Genomic DNA, 14,521 nt, shown 5'->3' with positions numbered 1-14,521 from the left:
TCGGTGACGTCACCCATGCGTTAAGAATATGCTGCCTGCTTGTCCTGGGATAATGTATCTTATTACTTACTTATAATTTTTATCTCATTTTAAATTGTTTTTATCTTCCCACTGTAAGCTTTTAACTTTGCCGAAATTTTAGATGATTTCAATTTTAAATATCTATTTGTACTGTATATATAATGATTGATTGATGTGAACCGCTAGAACTCCCGGGTATGGCAGTATATAAAACTAAATTATTATTATTAAATATTAAAAATGATTACCAATATTGATTCTACTTCAAGAATATATTTTAAAAACACGCTTTATTTTGGAATTGTCAACAGTAGAAAATTCCATAAATGAAACACCCATGACTGAAATTAACAAGATTTGAAGATCATTTCAACTGTTTGAGGGCCTGCAATGGAGGACTTTGGGGGGCACATATTGGGGTCTATAGTTTAGGACCACATATCCAGCAATCCCAATTAAATGAATGTATGGCTGACAATCTACTTAAAGATATCAGGTTAGTCTGTTCAGATTAGAGAATGACACAGGACCAAATTTTTCTCAGAAGCTCATTTTTTCGTCCCATCCCAGCAAGTTCTTTTCCTGTCCCTGTCTCATTCCTGCAAGCTCTGGCCTCATCTGCACAAGCCTCAAACACTTTAAAAATCATAAGTGTTTGAGGCTTGTGTGGTTAAGACAGAGCTTACAGGAATGGGCAGGGGCAGGGACAAACTCACGGAGGACGGGATGGAGAAACTGAATTCCTGTGGGGACGGGGAGAAATTTGCCCCCGTGTCATTCTCTAGGTCAGATACCGAAACAACAGCTGCCTAAGGGTCCTTTTTACAAAGCAAATTTCTATGGGCTTCATCACATTTGCTGCACCAGGAATTGCTACTGCAGCTCTGTTAAAAGGGGTCCCAAATATGGCAATGAGGATTGTCTAAGGATGCAAAACTGGCCCATCTAGTCTGCCCATCCATAGTAACCATTATCTCTTCCTCTCTCCAAGAGATCCCACAGTCTCTGTCTCCACCACCTCTTCCGGGAGACTCTTTCACGCATCTACCACCCTTTCCGTACAAAAGTATTTCCTCAGATTACTCATGAGCCTATCACTTCTTAATTTCATCCTTTGCCTTCTCATTCCAGAGCTTCATTTCAAATGAAAGATGCGCCTTTACACCAAGTAGGTATTTAAACGTCTCTCAAGATTAAAAAGAGTAGTGACAGTAAAACCCAAACGATTCCAAAAAATGTTACTCACCAGCAGAAAAGAATGCCAGCTGTGAATCATCAATGATTGCTGAATAAACGTTTTTGGGGCTTTTTCTCCACCTGTTTTTGAATTTCAATGTTGGATCTTAGAGAGGTAGCCCACTGCTGGTGAATGACATTTTTTGGAATCGTTTGGATTTAAATGTCTCTATCATATCCCGCCTTTCCTCCAAAGTATACAGATGAAGACTGTTAAATCTGTCCCCATACGCCTTATCATGAAGACCACACACCATTTTAGTAGCCTTCCTCTGGACCGACTCCAAGGTCAGAAAATGTCACATGTGGGGATTCTCACCACATTTTGCAGGTTCGGGGATAATCTTCATTTCTTGCCATCACCCCCATGGGCAGCTCAAAAGGTTGTCCTGCTGCAGACCCTCCTGATTCACCCTCTGCCGATTCGCCCTCTTCTTCCTCACTCGCAGCTTCCAGTTTCTGAGGATTCCTCACACCCTGCTGCACTCCGTCCACCTCTCCTGGCTCATCCTGCTGCTGCTCCCGGTGCACCTGCTCCTGGATCTCTAGGATGATGCGGGACAGCTCCTCAAAATTACGCAGGTGTTCCAGATCTGGCAGCTGGACCCGGCGGGTGAGGTCCACATCCAGGGTCTGTTGCCCAGCTGGCACGTTGGGATCTCCCTTTCAAAAAAAAAAAAAAGATAATTCTGCAAAAATCAGTTCTCATCTCAAATTCCAGTTCAATTTATTCGGTATATTTAGCTCATGTATTTTAACACCTTTACTGAAGCTCATGCAAACCGCTCAGAATTGACTCCCCCAGTCTTAGCAGTAGAATAGAAGCTTCCAATGAACCATCTACTCTTTGCTGAATATAAAGGAGCCTTTGACATTGCAAATTGTTATAATGGGATATTATGGTTTGAAGCAATTTTTAAATAAAAGTTTTGCAAAATTACTTTGCATAATGCTAGCATTAGCAATTAAAACTATTTTTCAGCATTGGAAAGATAGTCATGCAGTGGAATATATTACATGGTGGAATATGTTGTGCATAACTGCTAAGTATGAAAGAGTTGCTGCTGAATATTAATATTAGACATTTAATTTCTTATATGTCCTATATGGTGTTTTTTTTTAATCTTTAGAGCACATCCATACTGCTTTTTCTCTTTAGATGCCATTTTTGTGGAATATTGTTCTTGATGTTGTTGTCATACATATGCATCTTTTTTTCTTTTAATCTTTATTAATTTTCAAACTTTAACAGTGCCAAACAATTAATATAAACACTACAAAAAATGCACTTTAAATACATAATTAATGCATAAAACAATCATTTCCCCCCTCTCCATAATTAATAGATGAAGACATACTATGGAATTACAATATTATAATTAAATAATTTTAGTAATCAAAATACATGTATCTTTTATTATAGTAATTGCTGAAAATTGCTTTGTGTATGATAATTATTGTAATAATGAATACAAATTTATTGAACATAAAAAGAACCCAATATACCATAAATGTAGCAAAAATCTAAGTAATGTCAAAGAAAGCTGTGTTAGAAGGGAGCATGAAATCTCATGGTATAACATTTAACAATAGATGACAAAAAACACACATAGAAAGGGAAAGGGGGAATGGAATGATACATGTTTAAAACATAGGAGAGATCGGGATGGCATACAAGAAGTGAAAAAATTCTTCTACTTGTTCGTCAGGTATCCCTACCTGAAGAACCACAGCTAAGAGGTGGGACGGACTTCACAGAGTCGGTCCTGGGTAGTAGTTGGGATGGCAAGGGAGGAGTACTATGCTTTTAGCCAAAATCTGCATTTTTCACAAGATGTTTCAAGCCTGAGATAGAAAGGGAGACTATTCCAAAGTATAGGGGTAACTACACTGAAGCATGAGGCTTTGATAGTGTCCAGGTATACCTGATAGAAGCTGTTGCTGTGATGACAGGACCACCCTGGCCAATGCCCATGCCAAGCCCTCAACAGCGGTCCTAGTTCAATTCTAAGCACTCCTGGTAACACTATAAATACATAAAAGGTGCTTACGGTTAGTTTTGTCCCTTTGGCACTAGATCCATGGAAGCTGAGCATGATGATCTCCAAGCCATGGCTTCCATACGTGCCTTTGAAAAGACCTGCCTGCAGCAGGTCCTCTGAGCAGCAGGGAGGGTGGTAAATGCGCCGATACGTCAGGCAGTTGCTGCAAAAACAGACATTTCTTTGGTAGAGAAGATTTGAGGCTAGGACGACAGAAGCTCCGTGTTATTACACCCATGTTCTTTGGTACAATTAGCATTTGAAATATGCACGTAAGAGCAATGTGTTACAAAAAGCTGATATTTGGAAGCAGGGAGTGTTATAAGGGACAAGAGGCAATGAATTTCTCACCTCAGCAATACACCTGACTAAAACACCTCCTCTCCTCTGACAGTGCTCCCGTTAGGCACATCTGAGTACTAATCTTCCCTTCATAAGATCCAACCAAGAGGGAAGGAAGAGATTTGGGATTTCAACAGTAGCTCAAAGGTACAGCAGATGGTCTCCTGTCCTCAACTGGTTCACAGTCTTAAGTTTGTACCTGAGGTTATGGAAGTTTAAGTGACTTTCCCAAGATCACAAGAAGGTGTGGTTGGATTTGAACCCTGGGATTCCCTAGTTCTCAGCCTGCCCCTCCACTTAAAATGCAGATGAATCAGGAGTTAAGAACATAAGAATAGCTTTCCTGGGTCAGACCAATGGTCCATTAAGCCCAGTAACCCATTTTCACGGTGGCCAATCCAGGCCACTAGTACCTGGCCAAAATCCAAGGAATAACAATACTCCATTCTACCGATCCAGGGCAAGCAGTAGCTTCCTCCATGTCTTAATAACAGTCTATGGACTTTTTCTCCAGGAATTTGTCCAAACCTCTCTTAAAACCAGCTACGCTATCCGCTTTTACCACAACCTCTGGCAACCTCTCCCTTAGTTCAGGTAGCGTCCCGTTGGACTGGAAGAAGGCTAACGTCATTCCACTCCACAAGAAAGGCTCCAAGACAAAAGCGGCAAACTACAGAGCAGTGAGTGTCACATCAATAGTGAGCAAACTAATGGAAACTCTTATCAAACACCAATTAGATACGATCCTGAATAAAGAGAACCTACGGGATCCCCGTCAACATGGATTTACTAAGGGGAGATCCTGCCAATCCAACCTGTTCAGCTTCTTTGACTGGGTGACGGGGAAGCTAGATGTTGGAGAGTCCCTGGACATCGTATACCTGGACTTTAGCAAAGCATTCGATAGCGTACCTCATCGCAGGTTGCTAAGCAAGATGAGTTCCATAGGATTGGGCGACACATTGACTAAGTGGGTTGGGAACTGGCTTAGAGGTAGGGTTCAAAGGGTAATGGTGAACGGCACCCCCTCTGAAATGACGGAGGTGATCAGCGGAGTGCCCCAGGGCTGTCTTGGGCCCGATACTATTCAATATCTAGACTCGGGAGAGTCTCTGGACATAGTGTACTTGGATTTCAGTAAAGCTTTTGACAGTGTCCCGCACCGTAGACTATTAAACAAGATGAAATCAATGGGGTTGGGTGAGAAACTAACTGCATGGGTCAATGATTGGCTGAGTGGAAGACTTCAGAGGGTGGTGGTCAACGGCACCCTCTCTGAGACATCGAAGGTGACTAGCGGAGTGCCGCAGGGATCAGTACTGGGACCGTCCCTTTTCAACATATTCATAAGGGACTTGACCCGGGGGCTTCAGGGAAAAGTAGCACTGTTCGCCGACGACACCAAACTGTGTAACATAGTAAGTGAAAGCAATCTCAAGGATAATATGACGCAGGATCTGATCACGCTGGAAAACTGGTCCTCGACATGGCAGCTGGGATTCAACGCTAAGAAGTGTAAGGTCATGCATCTCGGCAGCAGAAATCCATGCAGAACATACACCTTGAATGGAGAAGCACTAGCTAGGACTTCAGAGGAACGGGACTTGGGAGTAATCATCAGTGCAGACATGAAAGCTGCCAAACAAGTAGAGAAGGCCTCGTCCAAGGCAAAGCAAATGATGGGATGTATCAAGAGAAGCTTCGTCAGCCGCAAACCTGAAGTCATAATGCCACTGTATAGAGCCATGGTGAGACCTCATCTGGAATACTGTGTGCAATTCTGGAGGCCACATTACCGTAAAGATGTGCTTCGAGCCGAGTCGGTCCAGCGGATGGCCACTAGAATGGTCTCCGGACTCAAGGGTCTCTCATACGAAGAAAGACTGGGCAAATTACAGCTCTATACTCTAGAGGAACGCAGGGAAAGGGGTGACATGATTGAGACATTTAAATACGTCACAGGTCGTGTAGAGCTGGAAGAAGACATATTCGTTCCCAAGGGACCCTCGGTCACAAGGGGGCACCCGCTTAAACTTAGAGGAGGGAAATTTAGTAGTGACACCAGGAAGTACTTCTTCACAGAAAGGGTGGTGGATCAATGGAACAGACTTCCGGTGCAGGTGATCAAGGCCACCAGCGTGCTCGACTTTAAGAATAAATGGGACATCCACGTGGGATCCCTACGAAGGTCAAGCTAAGGAACTAAGTCATATGCACTCAGACTTAATGGGGTGGGTCAGTAGAGTGGGCAGACTTGATGGGCTGTAGCCCTTTTCTGCCGTCATCTTTCTATGTTTCTATCTTTATAAGGGACTTGGCAGAAGGGCTCCGAGGTAAGATAACATTATTTGCCGATGACGCCAAACTAAGCAATGTAGTGGGCAAAAGCACAATGGATAAAAATTCAATGCCCGACAATATGATGCATGATCTACTCTTACTAGAGAACTGGTCTAAGACATGGCAGCTCAGCTTCAATGCCAAAAAATGCAAAGTTATGCACCTGGGTACCCAAAATCCATGCAGGACTTATACCCTTAATGGCGAGATCCTAACAAGAACGGTAGCAGAACGAGACTTAGGGGTGATCGTCAGTGAGGACATGAAGGCTGCCAATCAAGTGGAGCAAGCTTCTTCCAAGGCAAGACAAGTCATAGGTTGCATACGCAGGGGTTTCGTCAGCCGTAAGCCTGAAGTCATTATGCCTTTGTATAGATCCATGGTGAGAACCCACCTGGAATACTGTGTGCAATTCCGGAGGCCGCATTACCGTAAGGATGTGCTGAGGTTGGAATCGGTCCAGAGAATGGCCACCCGGATGGTCTCGGGACTGAAGGATCTCCCGTACGAAGAACGGTTAGATAAATTACAGCTATACTCGCTCGAGGAGCGCAGGGAGAGGGGAGACATGATCGAGACGTTCAAGTATCTCACGAGCCGCATCGATGCAGAGGAGGATATCTTCTTTTTCAAGGGTCCCACGGCAACAAGAGGACATCCGTGGAAAATCAGAGGCGGGAAACTGCGCGGTGACACCAGGAAATTCTTTTTCACCGAAAGGGTGGTTGATCGCTGGAATGGTCTTCCACTTCAGGTGATTGAGGCCAGCAGCGTGCTTGATTTTAAAGCCAAATGGGATCGACACGTGGGATCTATTCGCAGGGTAAAGACAGGGGAGGGTCATTAGGGTGGGCAGACTGGATGGGCCGTGGCACTTATCTGCCGTCAATTTCTATGTTTCTATGTTAATGCATTCTAGAGCTTAACTATTCTCTGAGTGAAAAAATATTTCCTCCTATTGGTTTTAAAAGTATTTCCCTGTAACTTCATCGAGTCTTTCTAATTTTTGATGGAGTGAAAAATCGATCCACTTGTACCCGTTCTATTCCACTCAGGATTTTGTAGACTTCAATCATATCTCCCCTCAGCCATCTCTTTTCCAAGCTGAAGAGCCCTAACTGTTTTAGTCTTTCCTTATATGAGAGAAGTTCCATCCCCTTTATCATCTTGGTTGCTCTTCTTTGATCCTTTTCTAGGGCCGCTATATCTTTTTTAAGATAAGGAGACCAGAACTGAATGCAATAGTCCAGATAAGGTTGCACCATGGAGCAATACAGGGGCATTATAACATTCTTAGTCTTGTTAACCATCCCTTTTTTAAATAATTCTTAGCATCCTGTTTGCTTTATTGGCCACCACTGCACAATGGGCAGAAGGTTTCATTGTATTGTCTACGATGACACCCAGGACCCTTTTCTTGGGCGCTAACCACCAAAATGGATCCTAGCTTCCGGTAACTGTGATTCAGGTTATTCTTCCCAATGTGCTTCACTTTGAATTTGTCCACATTAAATTTCATCTGCCACTTGGACGCCCAGTCTTCCAATTTCCTAAGTTCTGCCTGCAATGTTTCACAATCCACATGCATTTTAACAATTTTGAACAGTTTTGTGTCACCTGCAAATTTAATCACCTCACTCGTTGTTCCAATTTCCAGATCATTTATAAATAAGTTAAATAGTACTGGTCCTAGTACAGATCCCTGCAACACTCCACTGTTTACTCTCCTCTATTGAGAAAAACGACCATTTAATCTTACCCTCTGTTTTCTATTCGATAACCAATTCCTAATCCACAATTGAACTTTGCCACCTATCCCATGACTCTTTAATTTTCTCAGGAACCTTTCGTGAAGAACTTTATCAAAAGCTTTCTGAAAATCTAGATACACTACATCAACTGGCTCACCTTTATCCATATGTTTATTCACACCTTCAAAGAAGTCAAGCAAATGTTAAATCATGTTTGTCTACGTGTTCCACAATTTTATTTTTTATAACCGTTTCTACTATTTTGCCGGGCACCGAAGTGAGGCTTACTGGTATGTAATTTCCCAGATCTCCCCTGGAGCCCTTTTTAAAAATCGGCGTAACATTGGCCACCCTCCAATCTTCAATTAATACAGACGATTTTAGCGACACCGTTTCCATTTTCTAGTGTTTACTTTTTGCTTTCTTGAATTTGATTGGGGTTTTTTTTTGTTTGTTTGTTTCTAAGCTATTTGTCTAGTTTTATACATTTCTTGAGAAGAAACACAATTAGAAGTAGGACCACTGTCCGACTGAAGTCAGGGTTCAAACCTGCTTCTCCCACTCGTGATCCTGGGCAAATCACTTCACCCTCCTTTGCCTGACATTTTAAGCTTACAGCAGACTAATCTCTCTGGGGCAGAGAAAGAACTACAGAACCTAAGCTTGGATTTGACAAGGCAAGTAAGTGTAAATCTAAAATCCAACCTGATATAGGACATGTTTCTTTCAAATGTGCCATTTATAACTGCTGCCAAGGCAGGAAACTGTGGTGCTCCCTCCAAATGTTGTTACAGTACATAATGGGGGGGGGGGGTTGGTGGGAGGGGGGTTTGAACATTCAATTTCAAAGTCTTGCTTGTTTTTCTTTAGACTTGGAAGTACATAAAATCTGAACATTTCACAGCTGGGCACAGAACGAGTAGGAGAGGACGATCACTTACTCATACTGGCTGGTGTATATGAACTTCATTAAGATGAGCTCCTGCATGTGTTCATGGAAAATATCCTCCAAGGTCCGGCCCCACTCCTCTCTCAGCCACGTCCGAAATTCCTACAAAGAGACAGACAAAACAGAGGTGAAGGAAGTGCTTTTATTACAAGGGCCCAGAAGGAAAAGTTTGCTTTTTTGCGGATGATACCAAGATTTGTAATAGAGTTAGCACCGAGGAGGGAGTGGAAAACATGAAAAAGGATCTGCAAAAATCAGAGGAATGGTCTAATATCTGGCAACTAAAATTCAATGCAAAAAAGTGCAGAGTAATGCATTTGGAGATTAATAATTGGAAGGAGCCATATGTGCTGGGAGGTGAGAGGCTGATATGAACGGATGGGGAGAAAGACCTTGGAGTTATAGTGTCTGAGGCGAAGAAACAGTGTGACAAGGTGATGGTTGTTGCCAGAAGGATGCTAGGTTGTATAGAGAGAGGCGTGACCAGTAGAAGAAAGAAGGTATTGATGCCCCTGTACAGGTCGATGGTGAGGCCCCACTTGGAGGATTGTGTTCAATTTTGGAGACTGTATCTGGCGAAGGACATAAAAAGACTTGAAGCGGTCCAGAGGAAGGCGACGAAAATGGTAGGAGGTTTGCGCCAGAAGACGTTTGAGGAGACACTGGAAGCCCTGAATATGTATACCGAGAGACAGGGGAGATATCGTGGGATGAACACAGAGGATCTCTAATCAAAAAATAATGGGTATACATTGAAGGAACTAAGGCCATTACTGGGCAGGCTTGCACGGCCTGTGTCCCGTATATGGACATTCAGTTGATGACGGGCTGAGGAGGGCTTCAATGGTTGGGATGGTTAAGATGGACTAGAGTGAACTCTGATGGAGACTCCAGTAGATGGAACCTAAGCACACTACTGGGCAGGGCCCAGAAATATCTAAGAAAAATGACCATTTAAACTAAATAATTAATTTATGGAGCATGTATGGTTGGGCAGACTGGATGAACCACTCAGGTCTTTACCGGCGATCATTTACTATGTTACTATTTTCCCAGTGGCAGAGAAGACTGGATGACATTTACGTTTGCATCCTAATTTGCATATGGTTGAACTACAGAGAAGAGTTTACTTGAAAGGAGAAAAGATTTTAAAAGATTTGAACTGGACTCCTGTCGGGAAGTGGAGGTTCATCATCGACCTTTTTGGCCATTAGAAGACAGCTTGAGGGGTCAAGTGGGACCTCACCCGAGCTAAAAGGGGGGGAGCACTTGTTAATGGACTTCCAGAGGAGAGGCCCTGCCAGGGCTGGCCGCGAGCAGCCTGGTATGAGCACTGCCTCCTGCTGACCAGATGCCACTTTGGGGAAGGGAGGTTTACAGCTCAGGATCACCGCCTGCTTCTGGGTTGGAGTGAGGGGAGGTTTGAGGATCAGAACCACTGCTGTTGGTGCTTCAGGGGATTTTTTTTTTTTGCCGGTTGGGTGAGAGTGCCAGTTGATTGAATACTGGTTAACTGAGATTCTACTGCATCAAGTTCTTTTAAAAAAAGTTTTGAGCGAGCTTTCTCACCTATTCAGCATGGCAGAAAAATAAAAAAGTGAGGAGATTGAGAAGATCATACATGTAGGAAAGATCATACATGCTCATCAACGCTGTCAGGTGTGTTTGTATCTTTGTTTTCCTAAAGGAAAAACAAATAATTTACATGCTTTGTTCTCAATAGTTTGTCAAAATAGGGGTCACTGTTGGTGAAGAGATTTTGCTTTGGGGTGTAGCCAAAACTGAAGGACTAACAACTTTATTGAGAAACTAATATACTTAACATTTCTTCCGTATTGTAATGGAGCTGGCTACAGATGTTTTAAAAGATTTTGATGTAGTTTTGTATGGCGCAATCGGTTGCGTTTCCCTCAGTACTTTGAATATGAAGAGATGAGGACCGGTCCTCCACACAACATGGCACCAAGTGCCAGCCTCCCTCGAGATACAACTTTCATTTAAACTAATCAAGAACATTACTGCTATAGTCATTGATCTGATGGCCTCACAGATATCGCTGTGGATAGCCAGCAGAAGAGCGAGTGGCACAGCGATAATATATGATTCAATATTTTCAGTTTGGAGGATATTGGTTTATTTCTTTAGTTAAAAGGAGGTTAGCTGCTCTGTAAGCCTTTTACATTCAGTCCCAAAACCAGATAGCACAGTTACTTACCGTAACAGGTGTTATCCAGGGACAGCAGGCAGATATTCTTAACGTATGGGTGACATCACCGACGGAGCCCCGGTACGGACATTTTTCACTAGAAAGTTCTAGTTGGCCGCACCGCGCATGCGCGAGTGCCTTCCCGCCCGACGGAGGAGTGCGTGGTCCCCAGTTAAGATAAGCCAGCTAAGAAGCCAACCCGGGGAGGAGGGTGGGTCGTAAGAATATCTGCCTGCTGTCCCTGGATAACACCCGTTACGGTAAATAACTGTGCTTTATCCCAGGACAAGCAGGCAACATATTCTTAACGCATGGGTGACCTCCAAGCTAACAGAGAGGGAGGAGGGATGGTTGGCCATTAGGAAAATAAATTGTGTAACACAGATTGGCCGAAGTGCCCATCCCGTCTGGAGAAGGTATCCAGACAGTAGTGAGTAGTGAATGTGTCAACTGAGGACCAAGTGGCCGCCTTGCAGATTTCCTCGATGGGCGTGGAATAGAGGAAAGCCACAGAAGCAGCCATAGCTCTGACCCTGTGGGCCGTGACAGCACCTTCCAGTGAGAGACCGGCCCGAGCATAACAGAACGCAATGCAGGCAGCAAGCCAGTTGGAAAGCGTCCGTTTGGAGACAGGACGACCTAGACGGTTAGGGTCGAAGGACAAAAGGAGCTGAGGAGATGAGCGGTGAGCCCTGGTACGGTCAAGGTAGTAAGCAAGGGCACGCTTACAGTCCAGCATGTGCAATGCCTGTTCCCCAGGATGAGAATGGGGCTTAGGGAAAAAGACAGACAACACAATGGACTGGTTGAGATGAAAATCCGAGACCACCTTGGGAAGGAATTTAGGATGGGTACGCAGAACCACCTTGTCATGGTGAAAAACAGTGAAAGGTGGGTCGGCAACCAGTGCATGCAGCTCACTAACCCTCCTGGCAGAGGTGATGGCAATGAGGAAAAGCACCTTCCATGTAAGAAATTTGAGTGAAGTTGTGGCAAGAGGCTCAAACGGAGGTTTAATGAGTGCTGATAAAACCACATTCAGGTCCCAGACGACTGGAGGAGGCTTCAGAGGTGGTTTGACATTGAAGAGGCCTCTCATGAACCGGGAAACCAGGGGATGAGCCGTAAGAGGTTTTCCGAGGATAGGCTCATGGAACGCAGTGATGGCACTGAGGTGGACTCTGATTGAGGTCGACTTGAGGCCAGCGTCGGAGAGAGAGAGCAAATAGTCCAGTACGGTTTCCACCGCCAATGAGGTGGGATCGTGATGATGAAGCAGACACCAAGAGGAGAACCGGGTCCACTTCTGATGGTAACATTGGAGGGTGGCCGGTTTCCTGGAGGCATCCAGAATACGACGGACAGACTGAGATAGATTTTCTGGAGAGGTCAGCCCGAGAGAAACCAAGCTGTCAGGTGGAGCGAGGACAGATTGGGATGCAGTAGAGACTGATGCTGCTGTGTAAGTAGAGTAGGAAACACAGGAAGAGGAATGGGCTCCCTGGAGCTGAGCTGGAGTAGGAGGGAGAACCAGTGTTGGCGAGGCCACCGAGGGGCGATGAGAATCATGGTGGCTTTGTCCCTGCGGAGTTTGAATAACGTCCGCAACATCAGAGGCAGTGGAGGAAAGGCATAGAGGAACCGATCCGTCCAGTCGAGTAGGAATGCATCCGGGGCCAGACGATGAGGAGAGAAGAGTCTGGAACAGAACTGGGGCAGCTGATGGTTGTGAGGAGCTGCAAAGAGGTCCACCTGAGGGGTGCCCCACCGGGCAAAGATGGAGCGGAGTGTGGGGGGATCCAGAGTCCACTCGTGAGGTTGAAGGATGCGGCTGAGATTGTCGGCCAGGGAGTTCTGTTCGCCCTGGATATAGACAGCCTTGAGGAAGAGACTGCGGGCCGTGGCCCATGTCCAGATGCGGATGGCCTCCTGACAGAGGAGGGGAGATCCGGTGCCGCCTTGCTTGTTTATGTAGTACATGGCGACTTGGTTGTCTGTGCACAGGAGAAGAACCTGAGGGTAGAGAAGGTGCTGGAAGGCCTTGAGGGCATAGAACATGGCCCTGAGTTCCAGGAAATTGATGTGATGTTGATGCTCCTGAGGGGTCCAGAGTCCCTGAGTGCGAAGTTCTCCCAGGTGAGCTCCCCATGCATAGGGGGAGGCATCTGTGGTTATGATCATGGATTGAGGGGGTAGATGAAAGAGTAGACCCCTGGAAAGATTGGCTGAGTTCAACCACCATTGAAGAGATTGCTGAAGAGACGATGTCACAGAGATGGGATGAGAAAGAGGATCGGTGGTCAGTGACCATTGGTTGGCTAGAGTCCACTGAGGTGTCCTGAGGTGGAGTCGCGCCAGAGGAAGCACATGGACCGTTGAGGCCATGTGGCCCAGGAGGACCATCATCTGCCGAGCTGGAATGGAGTGATGAAGGAGCACCTGGCAGCAGAGGTGGAGCAGGGTCCGTTGGCGGTCGGAGGGGAGAAACGCCCTCATGAGAGTGGTGTCGAGAACGGCTCCAATGAACTGAAGTCGCTGTGTGGGAAGCAGATGCGACTTGGGGTAGTTGATCTCGAACCCAAGGAGATGGTGTACTGAGTGGCTTGTAGCACAAGTGGAGACGTAGGAGCTTTTACCAACCAATCGTCCAAGTAGGGGAACACCTGGAGGTTGTGAGACCTGAGAAAGGCCGCCACCACAATAAGGCACTTGGTGAACACCCTGGGCGATGATGCGAGGCCAAAGGGTAGCACCTTGTACTGATAGTGGCGGTGCTGTATCTGAAATCGGAGGTAGCGACGTGAATTCAGATGGATTGGAATGCGAGTGTAGGCCTCTTTGAGGTCCAGGGAACATAGCTAGTCGTGTTGAGAGAGAAGAGGATAAAGTGTGGCCAGGGAGAGCATTCTGAACTTTTCCTTGACCAGACACTTGTTGAGCTCCCGGAGATTGAGGATGGGACGGAGGTCTCCTGTCTTCTTGGGAACCAGGAAGTAGCGGGAGTAGAATCCCTGACCCCTTTGGTCTGTGGGAACCTCTTCGATGGCATTGAGGAGAAGAAGGGATTGGACCTCCCTTAGGAGGAGAAGGGACTGGGAGGAGTGGGACGCAGATTCTATAGGAGGGTTGTCTGGTGGAAGAGTCTGGAAGTTGAGAGAGTAGCCGTGGCGGATGATGTTGAGGACCCACAGGTCTGATGTGATGACCTCCCAACGGTTGAGGAAGAGTTGGAAACGTCCTCCGATTGGCTGAGGAAGAGGTAATGATGGTGGAAGACTGGCTATGCCCTGGAGAAAGGAGTCAAAAGGGCTGAGATGGTTTTGACGGAGGAAGAGGCTTGGCAGGTTGGTGAGATTGAGAGCGAGCCTGAGTGTGTTGTTGTTGACGAGGTCTGCGAGGCTGCTGTTGGGGCGGGTTGAGAGGCCTGGCCGAGAACCTGCGTTGGTAAGAGGACTGTGGTCTATAAGGACGAGCAGGTGGAGCCTTCTTTTTAGGTTTTACCAGAGTGTCCCATCTGGTCTCATGTGCCGAGAGCTTCTGGGTGGTTGAATCCAGGGACTCTCCAAAAAGTTCGTCCCCAAGACAGGGTGCGTTAGCTATGCGGTCTTGGTGGTTGATGTCAAGATCAGATACC

At 45.7% G+C, this 14,521-nt stretch overlaps 1 protein-coding gene across 3 annotated transcripts in view; it reads right to left on the bottom strand.

The window, feature by feature from the left end:
- The window catches only part of FBXO31 (F-box protein 31), a 102,053-nt gene that overhangs the window by 20,332 nt on the left and 67,200 nt on the right, over positions 1-14,521 (bottom strand). For all 3 annotated transcript variants that reach the window (XM_033942222.1, XM_033942220.1, XM_033942221.1), the window contains 3 exons: positions 8,674-8,783; positions 3,309-3,462; positions 1,577-1,920 (listed from right to left, as the gene is read on the bottom strand). In XM_033942222.1, coding sequence (XP_033798113.1) covers positions 1,577-1,920; positions 3,309-3,462; positions 8,674-8,783 — 608 coding nt within the window. The remainder of the gene's footprint in view (positions 1-1,576; positions 1,921-3,308; positions 3,463-8,673; positions 8,784-14,521) is intronic.

The sequence above is a fragment of the Geotrypetes seraphini genome, chromosome 4 (assembly GCF_902459505.1).
Source record: "Geotrypetes seraphini chromosome 4, aGeoSer1.1, whole genome shotgun sequence".
Taxonomy (NCBI): Eukaryota; Metazoa; Chordata; class Amphibia; order Gymnophiona; family Dermophiidae; genus Geotrypetes; species Geotrypetes seraphini.
Note: the sequence above shows the minus strand (reverse complement) of the source record. Positions and strands in the feature narration are given on the sequence as shown.